This window comes from Diadema antillarum, unplaced genomic scaffold, assembly GCF_040938485.1.
Source record: "Diadema antillarum isolate AM-2024a unplaced genomic scaffold, OU_Dant_1.0 seq00000103_RagTag, whole genome shotgun sequence".
NCBI classification, from domain to species: domain Eukaryota; kingdom Metazoa; phylum Echinodermata; class Echinoidea; order Diadematoida; family Diadematidae; genus Diadema; species Diadema antillarum.
This window is the reverse complement of record NW_027271190.1, coordinates 279,135-298,594: the sequence shown is the minus strand read 5'-3', so window position 1 is coordinate 298,594 and position 19,460 is coordinate 279,135. Positions and strand designations below refer to the sequence as shown.

Below are 19,460 nucleotides of genomic sequence, written 5' to 3'. Positions count from 1 at the left end.
TTAAAATTGATGCATGTGACACGTTCTCAATGGTTGTTGTATGAATATTTGCGGCGTGATATGTAAGTGCAAGACAAGTCATGCCAGAACTGTGTGTGTGATTTGATTACAGGTGTTATTTGTTAGGCTTTCATTTGCGTGGATGGTTTTTAAGCGTGGATTGATTTGAATGTAAATGTATTGGCAACTCATCCCTTGTCATTTTGTACGATCTATAGTACAAACTTTTTATAAGTTATGGCAACTCATCTGTGAGACAGTGATACCCTTGAATAAACCCGAGGGCAAATAAAGCATTTAGAATGATAAAAAGGGGGACAGCAATCATGATAAATGTCTGAGTTAAAGGCTACAGTGCGAAATTGATGTGAACTTTCTGTCAAAAAAGCACATCCCAATTCCTCCGCGAAAGAAATGAACAACAGCAACGACAACAACAACAAAGGTTAATGAATATACAGGTGTGTTTTGTCCTTATTTCTTTCCGTTTTGTTTTAACTAAAAATAAATAAAATGGAGACGAAAAATCATCATCTTCATCGATATGAAATGGCTTACTTGGAATTTGACCATATCTTTGTTTTTTTGGTCACCTTCAGCTTCCAGTGTATTTATAGAATAAACGTTTCCTTTTGCTTTCATAGCTTCATTCGATAGTGCCAAATGTAGATTGAAAAGTCAAATCCTCGCCTTAACGTTCAGTGTCAGCAGAGCCTGAACGAATTTAACTCTTACGTAACAAAGATCGGCATAAAGACTCTTCAATTAACACATATTAATGAACATGGCGCACCGCCAACGGTCTGCGGCGTGCACACGTCGCTTTCGTCAACACAAGCAGTCGATAACGCACTCTCCGCATTGTACGTTCACCGCTGTTTGCTCCGCCCACTTGCGCGCGCGTCAACCACTGACACGTGTCCCTCTCATTAATTTGCGTATGACTGACAGCTTATTATGCACACATAATTTCACAAGTTGAATACTATTGGTTTACTTTGAAAATGAGAGTTAACTTTTATCCTTGTATCATCTTTCTCTTTCCCTCTCTTTCTTCCTTTTCTTATGTTCCCTCTTTCTTCACTCACCTCATAAATTATGTATTATAACTCTATGAATTTTATTCTACCCTGTGCTATTAGGCTTAATGCAGGATGGTTGGTGTAAACGGGGAAAAAAAGCTGAAATATGTAATATCGCCTAATTTTTCAGCGCTGAACTCGAGATGCGCGGCTAAAAGGAAAAAGAAACCCACGGTGTTTTTGCCGGAAAATGGCCATTTAGGATGCTCTCTTGAACAGCAAGCCTGATTTGTTAGCCGTAAAACTCCCTGTAAGGAATTCGTGCCTGTGCATAGGATTTCCTAAAGGTATCTGAGCTTGCGGTATTCACTCTCTCTCCCGACCAGCCGAAATGATGTTTGCTATGCCTCTATTTTGGGTCGGCCATCCCCCAGCCAGTGTGTGACGCGAAAACCCCCGGCCACTATGTCGTCTGCGCCGAGTCAACACACCTCCGTGTGTAGCGTCGAGACATGAGTTGTGACGAACGGGGTAGGCGCGACAGAATCGTGACGAATCCGCGCTTTTGGGGACTTGGCAAGCCAAGGGATTGCACACGTTTAAACTACGTGCGGTTTCAATGCTGGAACGGGCCACTCCAAGTTGAGCAGCCGAGGAAATCCTCACGTTCCAATTGCTACCAACTCGCGGACTCCCCAAACTAGGTTTCTCGCGGGAAGACACACGCACGACCAAGCCACCTTGACTGTGCTGCGCATTATTTATTGTTTATTTTTGTGCCTGATTAGGTGTAGAGCAGAAGGAAAAGACTATCCCGAAACACGTCGGAGCTGGGAATCAGTAAAAAAGGGAGGGGAGTGTGTGTGAGAGGAAAAAAGTAAAGGTAAGTCATTTGATCAATTCATGAAGGTGGACTACGGTACGACTTTCTCTCCTACTTCCCATTTTTCAGAAACCGTTTAGATTTCACGTCCGTTTCCTTTCTAACTCATCTGGGACAGGACCAGTGCGAGTCTGAAAACACACGTCTCTAAAAACAATCCCTTGCACTTCACAACGGCTCGCAGTCATAGTTTGCTACCACCGTGATCATCGACCTCGGCTGAAGACTGTCGACACTGCACGATGTGGACAACGTATCACTGGTTTAACCACGAGCTCGTCATTCGAGTACCGTATGGATTCACGATGATGTCGGACGTACAATTTGCTTCATTATCATTGTTGCGTAATCATCCGCCATGAAAAGGTGGACCTGGTTCGTTGGCGTAAAGTATTGTGATAACTCTGTATTCCTGACTACCTGTGAATGGTTCCTATCTGGGACAATGTGGTGCTAAAACTCAGCTAGAAAACCTGCAAGATGGCCAGAGTTCTCGTTTGAAACAAAAAGGTCAAAGGTCCGAGATTGTAAAAAGTTAACCTTCGTGTAATATTCACTTTGTATTCTGATAAATAATGTGTATGGCTTTTTATTGTCAATCATTTTAGCAGAAGCTGAATGAGACATGCAGATAGGACATTGATCGTTCAACCATAATCTTTCTGCTGAACTGAAGAAGAATTCGAAATGTGAAGTCTTGGACGAAGAAAAAACTACGTGGAATCGGGGAATAGAGAGCCCACATAGCCCCCAGGTGCTAGGCAGTGATAGTCTCGCCCAGACATCTGCGGTAGACTCACAGGCGGGACCGCTGTCTGTTTTGCTGCTCCCCGAGTGGTCACCGATACGTGGAATATTGTTTTCATTTCTCATTCTCTCTTTTTTTTTCAGTGCTTTACCCCTTTGAAAGTTGGGTCCTTTTTCTTTCCATTCTGTTTTCTTCTCCTCCTCCTTCGTCTTCCACGTTGGAATCTCCTGCCCGGAACATTGAGAAGACATCGGGCCCGCGGGCGCCCGATGGTCCGCACGTGTTGGTCCGTCTCTTGCCGAAAGTAAAATTACTCGTCGGGCCAAGGCCGAATAGGAACGTACATTCAGCTGTAATCAACCTCATTGTCGACCTGGTTAAAAGTGGCAGGAAAAAATGATAAAATAATGGGATATGAGGAGGAAAATCAAAAGGTGGAGAGGAGTGGGGAGGGTAACGGGAGAGAATAAAAAAGGACTCCGGGTTAAAGATCAAAATTTGGCACACGTCATGTGCATGCAAATGACTTTAAAGTGATCCTATTTCATGATAAGGAGGGAATTAAGTTTTGACGAAAACTTGCAGTGATAACGGTTGACAAAAATGAGTACATGGTACATCTGCCATGTGGATATGTTGAAGGTTAATTCGACCGATTTACCAAATATGTTCATTACCAGCTCTTTGATGGAAGTCCAAATTTTACTTTCATTTGCATTCTATCACAGCAAAGTTTAGAAAATTACTGTCATCTCAGACTTTATTTCCAGCAACATATTCTCCCTCTTTGTGAATCATTAGTTTCAACGAAATATGGATCACAATTAACGTTATCACAGCGTTGCGTACTCCTACTAATCAACATTTTGTCTGTGTAGATAATGCCTGTAGAACTCAATTCATTTTTTTTTCATCTTAGCTAAAGGTGATAACGGTCATAAAGTGAGATCCCTGGAGTTCAGGTGGAAAAAAAAGTATATCAGTAATATAAACACCTTTACCTCTGGAAGCCTAGGTGGGCAAAAGATATCAACACGTTGCCTGACCTCTACGTAGATTTATCACCGTAAATGTCTACCTGGCGTAGTACGGTATGCCAGGTAGACGTGGGTGGAATGGCGAGAGCGGCCGCTAAGTCCTTGCTAATAAAAGAGGCCCTTAGAAGACAAAGACAGAGTGATAATAAGACAGGGTATGAGGTGTCGAGGACCAGGGGGGACCGTAAGAGTTTATTGATGATCTGGTGTGAGTGGAAAGTGTTGGTATCAAAGGCGTGGGATTTTTTTCTTCTTCTTCTTTTGAGAGATTTAGTCGTCCGCGCGACGGGACGAGACATACGAGCCATGGTTCTTGGCACTGGGGTGCGATGAATGCCAAAGAGGCGAGAATTAATTTGTCGGCCGGCGAAAAGACGACCGTAAGTGATCACAGATAGCTTCACTGAGCTGGTCGCTACAACTTGGGGTACACTGATGCGGACTTGGTGTGGGCAGCTACCCAGTAGACTGCCATCGGCGAGGCTATGAGTGAGGAGAAATTGGTCATTTTTGAGGAGTGGAATATTGCTCCGAATATAGAGAGATTATACGATCACGGTTTTGACGAGCTTCGGGTGTACTCGGGAAGCCGGTGTAGCAGCGAGCGCCGAGTGCAGCGAAGGGGGCGGCTCAGTAAACGGCTCGACGCCCGTGCGTGGCGGACGCTTAACCCCCCGAGGGAACGACACGGCTGGCTGCTAGCTTCGTGCTTCGCGCGAAACAGATATCGTCGCACCATTTTCTATTAAACACCCCTCTACAATTTTTTTCCCCTACCTCCTTACGTCCCCTGGCAGAAGTACATATCAGCGAAGCAAAAGACCACGATACAGTGAGGAGAAACAAAATATATTCATAACTTGGGCGTCCACATTTTTTGACGTGTTCGAACCATTCAGAAGAGGCCAAACCTGCGTTATTCAGGCTAAATGTTCGAGTAGGGGTCATATTTAATTTTGCTTTTGTTCGCTATTTTCTTGTTGGCATCGAGGGAGCAAACTGAACTTCAAAGACCGTTGCATTTTTTTTTTTTCCGGGGCTTGGTTGGAAACTGAATAGCGACAAATTTGTCGTCCCGCTCCCCGTTTCCTTGTTGTCCCCGACAGATATTTGGAATTTTAGGAAACCAAGCACAGCCCGGCCAGGGCCACTGTGTTAACCTGCCGGAACTAGCTCGAATTTGCCTTTCTCACGAGGGCTCACTGTTCGTACATAGCCCGGCGACGTTGAATTCAGCATGGATTTATGACATACATAATATATGTGTGAAGCAACATATTGACTGTGTTAAGTATAATTAGACAAGACATCGTTACGTCTGTTTCTGTGAATCCACCGAGTGTAAACGGTAAGTCCCTTTGTGCGGCAGTTAACATTCACTTTTCATTCTTATTGTCGACAGATAATCAGGGCCAAAAAGCTATGGATGTCTCGGTTTGGTTTTCGTCGGGGTCCATATAAGGTAGCCAGTTGCAATAATTGTCATGATTTTTTTTTTGTCTGCCATTTACACATAAGCGTTGACTTGTGACTTTGCTTCACGCACATATGATGACGAAGATTTTGTATTTGATTTGTAGTGGGGGAAAACAGCGCAAAAGTATTACCGAAACAAACCAAATGAGTCAGCAGATTAAATCATTCAAAACAATGTTCCATCAACATGAATAATCGTCTTGTATTAAAACACTCACTTTGGAATTTTTTCCCCCTTTGTAGGAGTGCATTGATAAAAGTTGGTGATTTCTTTTTCTTTGATTCGTTACTTGTGCACTACTTGTCATTATATTGTTTGCTTGTCATTATATTGTTTGAATCAGGAGTTTAAAAAAGTCCTGCCTCTTTTTATCTTTTCAAGTACTTTTTCCTGTAAATTGTTTCCCCTATAATGCAATTTTCCTACTGTAGATATATCCGATTTTGACATTCGTGTAACTGACACGTTTAAGTTTTTGTATGCCGCGTGAAGATGTTATGATTTCATCAGACACGGTGTGTTGTCAAAATACCACAAGAATTAACCAGTGGCTTGTTTCGTGTTGAAATATGTAATTCGAAACTGTTGCGCTTTATTTGAGACCAGACTATACGTACGGCAAATGAGTCGCTGAGACAATCCTACACCCTCCAAGTTGGCAGCGGCTGTCAAAATAAGCTTCACTTTCTCGTGGTATCCCATATCCTCTCTATCTGTAGAGATAATAATTATCAATATCAATCTCATTACAATAATAACCAATTCAACAAGTCATATATTCGTATATTCTTGGTTGGTTGTGAGTCTGTATAATGCATATTCGGTAATCATTACGTTTTCATGTGAATGAAATTGTCTTACTCTTACTGTTGTATAAACATCAAAATTCCTGAGTCAAGATTATAAACATGATAGCTATAAATGAAAAAAAGAATAAATTTATTGATGGACAAAGTTTTCCTCTTTTTCTTATGTGGATAGGGATATAGCATGGAACACACCAGTTCAGTGCTTTTGCTGTCATTATATTTATGTCATATTTTATCCGCTTATTATACCTCATACTCAAATGATTGTTTACAAACTTCCCTTTTATTACCATGTGATTATCGATAAGTGCCACGGATTTTCCACATTTTGCGCTTTCAAATGTCAAAATCACGTAAACTACTTTGTATTCTCTTAAAAAACATTATTGACAATTATCATTCTTGACGAATTAATAGACTGATCGTGTTTCTCATAATTTTGGGACACGAATTGCTTGACAAAGTACTTTAGAATATTTTTGTCCCATAAAGAGTATTGTTGATGAAATTCAAGTTGAATGAACTAGACCGTTTGAAATTATTGACATAAAAAGAAAAAATCCAAACTCAACAACAATAATCATGTGAAGGAAAAAACAACAACAATTAGACATTAGAATTGCTTTATTTTTGAAAGAGGGAACATAAATGTGTCGAAATGGAATCGCCAGATATCTAGTCCATTATTGCTCTACTACATGCCGACTAGAAATGAGGATGGTTGTGGCTTCAAGTTGATTCTCTTATTTGCGTCCTACAATGTTTATACTTTTGTTTTCCAAAACATAACTTTTTATTTGGAACAATGAATGAAGAATAACACTACGTTCATATTACTTTTCAAATTTGGAATCACCCAGAAAGCTTGTGGAAAGCTATGAGCTAGATTGCAGTTCCCTCGCGTTATACGTTCATGACCTTTCTGTTTGTCAAAGTGATTTTCTACAACCATGTAAACTCTTAAAATTGTCGATGAAGTTCTTTTATGTAAAAATCGAATTTGTATCAAGTTGAATAATTTGCGTTGTGTGCAACAGTTTCGAATGACGTCAGAATATGTCATTACAGCCAGTCGAGTAAGATTAATATTTGCTCACGTACCAGTAAACTCTTTCTTTTGTTACTTTTGATGAATTAAATCATCGTTTGACAAAGAGGGGGAAAAAAATCAATTCAAGTGATCTTGACTTGAATACCACGAGAGGAGTATATAGGAAGCAACAGTTTTTTTACACGATGGGGGAAGCGTGGCTCGCTATTATGTTCCAAGGCCACTCTAGCGTGAGTGTGTACGGGGAGAGTCGGGCTGCTGCAGAGACGAGCAAGCCGCTAAGGGCCGTGACCTCGGTGTACAGCAGAAACGGTTCTAACAACATAATTGTTATCACCGCTTTTTTGTAGGTATACTGTTGCATAAACAGCCCGTTCCCTTTTAATTAGGACTTAATTCTATTAATATATTTGCAGTTGATGAAATAATGATGTCAATAGTCATGACTACGATCATGTTTAAATCTAGACGAATTACCTCCGGTATTGGACAGTTCACACACACACACACACAAAAAGTGATTGCTGTTTTGCTGGGGTTTTGATATTGTTGTTGTTGTTGTTGTTTCGTATAATATGTATATAATTATACAGTATTTTTAAATTGTGTCTACAGAGATATGTAACGGTAATGTTAGTGCAACACAAACGTCTGACGGCACTTAACTTCATTTCCAGCCTACAATATTTTGTGTTGTATGATAATAAACACTGAATATGAAAGGCAATGTATGAGTTGTGAATATCAATCCATTTATATCCCCTCTGATCAAGAGAAACGAACGTCAGTAAATGCTGCCACAAAAAAGAAATGATTTTACTATGCAGCTAGTTTGACCTATTGGAGAACAATTTCCTCTTTAATGTAACTATGTATAGTGATAGTCCTATACTGACGTTTCCCTTGCAGGGTATGTTCGGGTTCTAGGCTTGCAAGGCATTAGTTTTCCCGGTAATATCTCTTATTATTCCTCATGCTCTTTTCTATGTTCTACGAATCGCATTTAGTCTTTCTCAATGGGTTGTTTTCTTCAAAATCGATTATGACATATTTCTTGCCATTCAGAGGGAATTAAATCGGACGAGAAACGAATTCAAAACTCTCTCTTTGGTGGTGTAGGGATAGAAGCAACAACTGAATACAGAAGTGAAGTTTTTGTTCAAGTTTGTGTCGAGGATGCTCTTGCTTGAAGTAACATATTTTGATACATATTTGTTATTGCTTACTCTTTCAATGAACATGATTTCAGTGACAATTGATATTCCCACTGCCAATGTATGAACGCAACTCATGTATGCTCAGCAAGTTTCTTTTGATATCGGCAATCTGCTACTCTCTCCCCCTCTCTCAATCTCTCCGTTCTCTCTCTCTCTCTCTCTCTCTCTCTCTCTCTCTCTCTCTCTCCTCCCTCTCTCTCTCTATCAAAAAGAAATAAAAAAAAAATCAGTTATCTGTTTCCTGTATCATTGTATGCGAGATGGTATAAAGAGTCCAATGACGAAACCCTTTTCAAGTCCGTCTTTTGACGAGGTAGAAAACGCATTGAAAGAAAACAAAAAGGTACAAGTTCCAGCCACCGTGACAGAAGTAAGTCAGTTTTGATTGATCGAGACCATTGGCGACATCTGTTGAGGGGTCGGCAACACATAATGATACCGTTGTCTTCTTCTTGTTTCTGTGCCTTTTATGTGTCTGTTGTGTTGGCCGTCTCCTTTGGACTTGGGCACAATGCAATCTGTACACGATCTTTACTATGTGGGACTAGTAACAGATTGTGACTTTTGTGCGACTTATACTCGGTGAATCTTTATCTGATACCCAATGTGATCAAAGAAATGAACAGTTGAGTAGCGAGTGCGACAAGGTGCCAGCAGATTATATAAATTATGTTCTGAGCCGTTGCTCGTGTATACCGTTCAACAATATTTGATAAACTGAGAAACTCAAATGTCAGTGCATATCTACACTTATTGTAACATTAAAATGTGACAAAGTATATAATATATGTATCTAAAAAGCTATGCAGTAGCTTATTTGACCATCACTTGATGTTAGGACATCTCATCCAAAAATATACCCTTATAGAAAAACTGATCTCTCTTTGTTGTTGTTGTTGTTGTTGTTAGGTGTCATTGTTTAAAGACTCGATTGTTCATCTTGCACAAAAGTAATGATTTACTGTATAAAAAAACCAAGTATACTTATTATTCCTTTAGACTTGAAAAAGCTAAGGTAAAAAACATTTTCTCTGTGGTGATAAATGGTTATATGAATGATATTCCAATGATGCAGTGCTTTAAATAGTGTGATGCACAAATTAGTTCAACAAAATAAAGTATACTTACTGACGTGATTACATTTTGATATTGTTGATGTACTTCCAAAAAGAAAATACCCTAGTTTAAGGTATAATTATTTCTTCAAAACGTGTAACCATAAGTATTTTCTATTTCTGCAACATAATGAAAAAAAAAAAACCAATATCGTATGTATGCCAAACTTAAGTCACTCCCTGTCTATGAAGACAACTCAGTCAAGTAAGGTAAACAATGAAAAAAAAATGACGAAATTCACAGCAAAGTTGTTTTACAAACAAAATAGTCATAATGTATTGTAGAATTAACCAGTCATGTAGCACAATGAAAATTCTTCACATCGTAAGATGAATGTCTAATTTCCAGACAATGAAAATAAAAAAACAACGAAAAAAAAAAGAATATTGATTTTTTTTTTAAAAACCGTTCAACGCCCGAATTCTTTCGTTTTCCCCAAGAAGAACAGGTGTTTGTAATTATCACCCTTGGAATTCCCTTTGGGAAAAAAAGTGCAATCATATTTTGTACGCGTATTCCAGACGTGGTGTTGCTTTGCAAATTTGTGTCGGTGGCCAAAAGGACATTCCTCCATATTTATTATCACGTTTAATGTCTGTACGGCTGTTTTTATATTACTCATGCTTTTTTAAAATGGAATTTGATGTTGCGACGTTGTACCAGTCTAAAGCAGCGCTTAAGCTTTTGGTTCGGATGGTGAGGATCATTTTCGGGATGAAGCAGTAACCTCTTCTGTTTTTCTGCATTTTGTTTTTGGCATTATAGAGGATGATGTGCATGTATTTTCTGACATTACACATATTTAGTTTTATCAAACATGTTATGGCATTGTAATGACAATATAATATTACACAAAATTTTTGTTGCTTCAATGCCGGTCCTGTCCAGATGAAATGTTTGCCTTCAGAACACATTGGTGAAATGACAAGGGCAGTTGTAAATCCTAATTCTAAGTATATATTCACATAATCTTGATAACACAACACGCGGGGAATGTTGACTTGCATATACACATTTCCTTAGTCATAGAACTGTGTCCAAATGTCTTTTGTTACGATAGCATTCCCTGCTTTTTTCTCTATGCCTCTTTTGTATAAGTCATCATCATTGTCGCAATGTAATATAAGATTGTAGAAGAGCAAAGAAGTATCGTTGTGTGTTACATATAGATTATGTACTACTTTGCGTTGTATTGTACACACTATTTTATGTGTGCAAAGAGTCATATCAATAAGCTGCTTATCACAAATAATATACTTGAAGTTAACACACATGATAATATCATATAGAAACAAGAGAAATTAATTGACATCAGTCTTGTATTTCTCTGGTCGCCCGACCACGTCCACCAGGTGAGCGGTCGCCATGAAGGAGAAGTCGAAGAACGCCGCTCGTACTCGACGCGAGAAAGAGAACGCTGAGTTCTTCGAGCTCGCCAAGCTCCTGCCTCTGCCGTCGGCGATCACCACGCAGCTCGACAAGGCCTCCATCATCCGTCTCACCACTAGCTACCTCAAGATGCGAGCTCTTTTCCCGGACGGTGAGTCAGCTCCGAATTTCGCTTATTTTTTCAGAATTTCCCGCGCTGTGTTATCAACATCTATAATATGTTACATTCTGACCTTACCAATGAATTCCAATGAATGATAAAACAAGTTAGATAGAAATAGTAGCCAGCAGTCGATGCACTGTATAATAAAGTAATGACATTCCGTTTTGTTTTAATCGTAAATATTCTTGGCATTGGGTTTCGATTTGCAACACGTGGGGAAGAAAACCACCGACGCTCAGCAGAAGAATAGCGAATGGTCAATTATGAGTGGCCGTTTCCTTGGTATCACTGCCTATACGGTAGTAATAAATTCGTGATGGTCCACAAGTGTTTCACTTGCACTGGTTAGATGGTATGTGTATCGTGGCGGAATTTGTCGTGTCTCGATGGTTACAAACTCCGTTTTCCATGAGCCACACTATACTCAATTTTAAGGAATCGTTGTAGTGCTTGCAGTAGCACAGTTTCCCAAGTTTGTCGCCAATATTTTTCGTACAGCCCAACACACATACAAAGAAAAGAATTGTTTTAGAATAAGTATTTAGCATCACTTTTAGATTTTGCTCAGTTGGTTACCATGAGTCAGCGAATTTTGTGGCGAGACATTCTTCTGCTGTCATGATAGTGACACTTTTGTGACCTGCTTATCACATTCTTCTTTTTTTTTCATCGAACAAAGTACTAGATAATAATGAATAAACAAAAGCAAAAAAATAATGGAAGCCTACGAATACAGATATAAGCCTGTGGACTTGTAATTGTGTGTGATGCATGCAAGATTTCACCATCAATTTCGAATATTCTCTGGGAATACATGTACCACAAACATAACAATAAGCCCTATATTCACATGACTCGTTGCACTTGATGCAACTTACAAAGTAAACTGATGAAAACAAAATTTTAATAATGATGATGAAGATAATTCTGCTGATAATACTGTTATTGATACTACCAATTGTAATTATAACAACGTGATGAAAAGGCTTATGGCAGTAATAATGACCAGAAGAAGAAAATTAGCAGGAAGAAGCAAAAACAATTACACCTATATCTATGTTTTTGGTTATTAATTCACAAGTGGAAATTAAGCGAATCATTATCAAACATGAGTACTGTTTATAATTTCATATCTGCAATGCGCACGGGCACTATTAAGATATAAAGAAAAAAATCAGTAGAAGAAAATTGTCACTTTGTTGCATTATGACAATGATAATATTCTCCATGTGGGGATGGTCTATTATCGTTGTTCCTGTTCTTGAGAGCGTGACCCCGATAAGGTTATATCGTATTTTGGCAGTGTCATGTGACCAAACTGTCAAGTGATTCTTCTTCTTGGATTGACTTCGGTTTATTTACGCCCAAACCATGGCGCGACAGTAAGTTGTAGCTAACCCCCGAGGCAGAGCAAATAATAACACAAACATGAAATCAATATTGTATCAGCATACAATGCGTGTAGGGAAGAATGAATGTTGCATATTTTGAAACCCTCTCTACTGTATGTATATACTGTATTTTGAAGTGGTGTTTGAAGAGTACAAGATACACCTGTTATCAGCATGAGATATGTACTCAAAGAAACACAATGTGGGTTTGTCTCTTTATATGGCAAACATATTTCTTTCCTCCATCCCTTCCTCTCTTTTTCTCGTTTTTTCTCACCTTTATCCTTTGCAAGTTATGTTTGTTAAAGTTCTGACAAAATGAGACTGATGCAAATGAAATGGGGGCCCTGTCAGACACATCATCTTATTCGTTATGCGTGAAGGATTATGTTTTGATTCCGTAAACTCAATTTAGTGTATATGATTAAAAACAAATCTTGCCATATGACCATCCATAAGTTTGTTAAAGCCTACAAGATGTTTTATTTCAGGTCAAACAAGATACAAAATACTTCACTAAAGCAAAATCACTAGTCATACGTCATGTCTCTTTGATGATAAATGAATAATAAAAAGAAAAAACGAGCTAAAAATAAATGGTACTTTGTGGACTGAAGAAGACAATTTATGTCAAACTTATTCTATTACAGACAGCTAACCATTATAAGTAGATGATAACAGATTCAAAAGGCAGCATTTTCCTGAAGTTCAAAATTGCTCAAGTTCTCAAATTCTAATCCAGAGAACAACTTAGCATTCTACATGGGTTTAAGGAACGCAAGGCGCAATTTAAATTCAGCATATTAGACCTTCGCCTGGTTGGTGTCCTATTGCACCGACTTTTGCATGCAACTGGTTCCGAACACCCTTTGCCTTTCGCATGGCTAATATTTGTTGTGAGTTGACATCGAGGGAAGATTATAATCTCGTTTTTTACTCGAGCGTCGTTTCGTCAAGGCAGAACTGTGAGTACAGTAACCATGAGACCCATCGAGATGTTACAGATAGATCCAAGCCCTTAACAGGCATTGCGGGATAACAGATTGTATCTTATATCACACAAATATAGAGTTCATATTTGATGTAATATGCGCCCGAATCCAAACGCAATAACTCTTCAACTGCGCTGATCGTAGATAGTTTTGTTGGGTTATGGAGGTATATGGAATTGTGCATGTTAGGGAAAAAACAGAGAAAAAAATAAGTGATGAACGGCTCAATGAAGTGAGGAGAAATCACGGGATACGTACTTGGAATTGCGAAAAAAAACCCCAAAAATAAAACAAACAAAACCAACAAAGCAGCCATGTGCTGTATAAAGATGGCAACCTCATTGCAAGATTATACAAGATTGCAACCTCATGTGGAAACATGATTTTTATGATCTATGTCAACCTATGGACTGAGCTACAATCCACCATGTATATTGCAAACACATCAATTTCGCTTATTGTACATTGTAATGTAATTTTAACACTCAATTTCTGTAGAAATTTATATGTTTCTGTTGGAAATGGATATATATGTATATATATATATATATATATATATATATATATATATATATATATGAATGTATAATTATGTGAGCAATGTATCATAACATATAAACAAGAAAATTTTCAGTATGTAGTTAACCTATTCGTTTCGGATGAATGTCCTATTTGTGTTTCAATCAATTGTCCAAAGTTTAAATTGTCATTACTGGATATGATTATGTCATTTATAACCAATATTTGTTATTACTTTAACCATTCACTTACTTACACGAGTAAAACACATATGAATAGTGACCCACTTTTCACAAGGTAAAGATGCTCCTTCTCTTATTCAATATTCACATCGCTCCACGTTTGCTGCGGTACACATGGAAACGCCTAGTGCTAGCTATACGCATAACACTGCTCTCAGTTGCAAGGTACAAGTTTTCTATCAGATAAGCAGCCATCGGGAATACGTTGCATCTGTCTCGCGTTTCGCCATTGTCGTCGTCGCCGTTCGTACTCAATTATCGACATTAATTTCCGAGAGCTTTCCTCTTCTTCCTTATTTCCGTCTGTTAACTCTGGGACAGCGAGATCTGTCAATTTTGCAATCCGAGCGATTTTTGCAAATAAGATCTGTGGTTTGATTTGTTCGGTCTATTACGCGCCATGCCGTAATGTAATAAGAGAGTTATCGTGAAGCGTACGGTATTGTACAAACTGAACGCGCGTAGAGAAGCGGACGTGAAACGGTACATTGGTTTGTTGCCATCCTGCTATATGTTGTGTCTTACATGGCGTACGATTTTTCCCGCTTTTTTAAGGTTAAAATGATTGCTGACATAACGTTCGGAGAGCTCTTTAGAATGGAGACAAGCTGCTATGAATCATTTGAGTAAATAAGACAGAGACAGTGTATGCAGGACAATTAGTTGAGCACAGGTGTTACAATTGAGGTTCTACTTTTATATAACAAATAATGTAGACTCTATCTTCATAGAAATATCTCAGAAAGTCTGCACTTAAGGGAAGAAGCTTTTGCAAAAGTGAAACTTTCATGAATAAAATGATATGTATTCTCTGGTAACATTTCTATAGGAATTTTGAATGCGAATTTGCTTTTCATCTTATTTTGTGTTTTTTTCCTTTTGTTAGAACTTGTAGTGTTTAAGTTAACGTTTATACAAACATAATTTTCAAACAAATTTACATCGAAATCATCGGGAATTGCCTCTGTGCGAAAGGAAAATAGAACTACATAATTATGTTGGATCTTGCATGTCGTGTGCAATAACATTTCATTTTAGAGGCTATAGAATGAAATTTGAATGTTAAGCAATTTAATGACTAAGTTGGGTAAACAAACTACTACTTCTCATTAAAAAATAGAGAAGACGCTAACAGTTCTGACTGTGACCTGAAGAAAAATAGATTCAAAAATATCAAACCAAGATGATAGCTTTAATCCAAGCAAACCTATGATGATAAATAACTTGTTATGTCTCTATATCGTCATCTATACAATCAACTGTAGCAGCATTTTAGGAATGCAATGATACTTCTCACTATAATCTGCCAATATTATAGCATTCGCTCTATAGCGACCAATTCAAATCGCTGAAAACGTATCTCCTTCTATTAATCATAGTTGATACTCTCAATCCACAAGCATTCTTCCGTGTAATCGCTGTGGTTAAGCGGCAACTTCATTGACGGTAGAGCGTCTATTTAAGCAAAATGATAATAATGATGGTAAAAATAGTAATAACAATATTCCACTATACAAGAGACTAAATGATGAAAATGACAATAACGACGATGATGATGATATTAACAATTAAACTGATAATGGTAATTATAACAATGCACCAAGTTTTTAGTGAAACAAAAAGCTTGCTGAGATCACTATAAAGGGGGTATGAGCCTGATTGAAATGTTTTCCATGGGGCCATTGATGAAAGTGGTCATGAGGTGTTTTGCACGTATACAGCACTATATACCTTGCGTACATATCTACACTGTGACTCGGAGTGTGAGCATCTTATCATAAGTGCGTCGATCAATGTGCCAGATTCATAATGCATTCAGGTTGCAAGCGGCATCTTAAATCCAATATTCAAAGGTTTTCTGAGACTTTCCAGACCCCCCCCCCCCATAAAGAAAAACAATATCTGTATTTTCTTTTTGAACGTGAAAAGTAGATTCAGCAAGTTTTAAGTTTGTGGTGTTTTTTTTTTTTTTTGGGGGGGGGGGTAAGACATTTCCACAGAAAGCATGACGAACAGAAACGCAAGGCGTTGATTGTAACATGAATTGATTTTATAGATTTAATTCATACATGCAATAGCCCATATGAATGTATGCAGGGCCTATATACATGCTAGCGTTCACAAAAGATACATGTAGCCCATTGCCATACCAGTGCTGTTTGTATAATTCTTGTTATGCCTGCTGTGCTGTATAATAATGCGTAAAACCTGAATTCGGTGACTTGCATCGTGTGTGATCTTTGTTTGTAATTATACTCTATTCCCCAATGTATGTTGTAATCTGCTTGAATTGCTCTGACTGCATGTTTTGGCGCCTACGCATGCTTGCGTCAGATATCCGTTAATAGCTACCAGATTAAGTTCTGTACAAATAGATGTAATCAGAATAACTTTAAATGTGTGTCATCGAGGAAAAATACAATCACATTCGTGCTTCGTTCTTTCCCTATCCCACAGCGCAGCGAAAGTGTCAGGCAAATATTTTCGCAGGGTGTTTTGTCAAAGATTTTTTGTTTGTTGTAGCGACGGGCAAGAAAAATATTTTCGGAGGTGCAGCCAAAACATGATTATATTGAGAAGATAGATAGATGTCGAAATGACGTTAATGCCGCAGGTGTCATGAGGTTCTTGTGCCAGTCGATTTCAGGTGCAGCTACGATCTCGATGATCTTGTTTATGGCCAACATATACGATAGGCCAGGGATTATGTGAGAGATTAAAACATTTGAGATGTGGGTAATCTTCAAGGTAGAAGCTTAATCGATGCACGTCTACAAGGGCATCATGGACATCTTGCGAGAGAGATTAACTCGATTAAGTTTGAACTTTTCTCTAGCACAAAGGACAAGCATGACTTAGATAAAGTTTCCAAGCATGATCATTTTAATGAGACTTGATGGCGTTTTTGTAAGAATATTGTTTATCTTTCGTGAGAGAACAATGCCATTTTATTAACTGATCTTCAGTTCAGCCAGTGTTCTGCGAATGTTGATCGCGAAAAAAAAAAACCACTAGGAAACATTCACGATGCTGTGCAGCGATTTATACGCACTATTTTTTTTTTATTTCTCTCGTGACGAAAAATGGAAACGGATACAATATTGATATATAATATAAAAATACCAAGATGGGCACAGCTGTGTAAATTAATGTACTTGGGCATTTCCACAGTATTAAGGGTACGTTTCAGGGATGTCGCTTTGTTTTTGTTTTTGTTTTTGTTTTTGTTTCCAATGTGCATTACCCCCAATACAATATCTTCTAGAACACGAAAATGAGGGATGACCTTGCCCTCAAATTGCTTCAAACAAGCAATCTATTGAAATTTATGCCAAAACGAAAAAAAAGTGTGGAAATTCTGTGGAAATGTCCACATCATTATGTGTGCGAGTGAAAGAGGGGTAGAAAGAGTGCTATAGATATAGAGAGACTAGAAAACAAGAAGGTGAGGGAGATAAGCTTACTGCGTAGACTCTCCTAGTCTCAACATGCGATTATACAGAAAAACATTGACCCCATAATGGAGGAGGAGGCGGAGAGGCGGTTTATCGATTTCACTAGGAGAAAAGTCAAACGCCTAACCATCGAAGACTCGCATAATGACCAGAACACTCCTCTACCCCCCTCCCCCCACACCATCCCAATCCCAAACCATCTCCTTCCCTTCTTCCCTTTGCTCCGCTAACGCCTTGTCTGTCTGCTCATTGTACTCTATTTTCTAATACCTCTCCTAAGTATGCGAATAAAATCAATATCATTTATCGCCGTTTTGCAAAAAGAAAAAAAAATGTCCCAGGGGATTCGCAGAGAGCTAGATAGACCAAGCAGCAGGGAATCGGGGGAACAGAAAGAAAACAAAGAAGAAAGAGAACCCTAGAATACTAAAAAAGGGCATCAATGTTATAATCTAAAAAGATGAGTATTAACATAAGATTATTGCTAAATAACGTTAGACACAAGGCTATAATGTTAGGTTTCATGCCATCATATATGCATCTTCAAGTATATCTAAAATCTGAGATGGGTTACTGGAAGCGGTAAATAAGTCGCAATATCGGCGATGATCTTAGCTTTGAAATCAAATGTATATCAAAGACCTGTGGTTTTAACATCTTATTAATACTTTGTTAGAATGTAATGATTCTTTATACTGTGCTCCATGGAGTATTACACATGATTTCATTTCATATAACCTCTAAACCATGGCATTCCGACGTGGACACATGTAATGATTATTTGAATGTTTAATCTATTTGTGAGTTTATACTGTTCATTTCCTTGAAGCGATGCTATATGTTATCAAGCAGTTGTGGCGTTCAAGTTCATGGACTTACAGTATAGTTGTTTACGTGTATTTGGCAAATGAATTCGCTCGTTTCCGGCAACATATAGTATGATAGGTGAACTGAATGTATAATAGCAAACACCAAGACATCCATCCCTCGTTCCCTGTATAATCATTATCTTTAGTCCATATTCATCGTCCTCCGGAATTGAAACTATATGGGTCTTTTTAGAATAAGAGCGCAGTAAATAGTTATTTGTATGATAATTATTTTGAAATGTGGATGCGATGTAATGTCGGAATAAGCAGTCATTATTTTGTTAGTATTATGTCATAGTGGCTTGAAGAATCTTCTCCGCCTTATCAAAAAAAAAAAGAAAGATAAATAAAAGAAGATAGCACAACAAAGGGAAAATTTCTTGGAGTATGATATCATTATCGATTAATGTTGTTTCAACCATTCTCCTCCTTTGGAGTGTTGTACATGCATTGGGGTCCCCCCCCCCCTCTTTATGCCATGGGTCATCATTACAATAAACAACATCCCGTTGCCATGGGAACCAGCGATCGTTCTTCGCAAGTTGTGCCATAACGAGGTATCACATTATGCTCGTAACATTTTATGGCGCGAACTTAAGAAGCAATTCGTCTTCATTTCGTAGCCACGAGCTCTATATGGAGATGACAGAAGCCAATATTTAGGGAAATGAAAGTATTTGAGACGTTATCTGATCCGCCTTCCGTATATACCTGAATATTATATACATATACATTTGATTTTACGTCACAATAATCCTCGACATTTTAGTACTTAGACTAACCTCATTGAAATCACCTGTAACTTGGTTTGCATTGCAAAATTACTAGTAAAGCAGTTGGTATAATACGTTATCTTTAATATTAACGATTTTATCAATTTCATATTTCCCCACACATGTACACACAGTGATATTGTTGGTTTGTTTGCCTGCTTGCATTCTGGGATTGCGTTGGTATTAGACAGGCTCTGTTTAAAGTTTACCCTTTAGTGTACATTTGCATAGCGTCATCTTTAATACATATTGAGTATATACTGGCAGTAAAAAAAATAATTGCACTTTCATTCACTGTGTTCATTTT

At 38.2% G+C, this 19,460-nt stretch overlaps 1 protein-coding gene across 1 annotated transcript in view; it reads left to right on the top strand.

Moving 5' to 3' along the window:
* Nucleotides 1-10,725: 10,725 nt before the first annotated feature.
* The window catches only part of LOC139726891 (uncharacterized), an 81,470-nt gene continuing 72,735 nt past the window's right edge, over nucleotides 10,726-19,460 (top strand). The window contains exon 1 of the mRNA XM_071637885.1: nucleotides 10,726-10,900. Within this exon, the coding sequence (XP_071493986.1) occupies nucleotides 10,726-10,900 (175 nt within the window). The remainder of the gene's footprint in view (nucleotides 10,901-19,460) is intronic.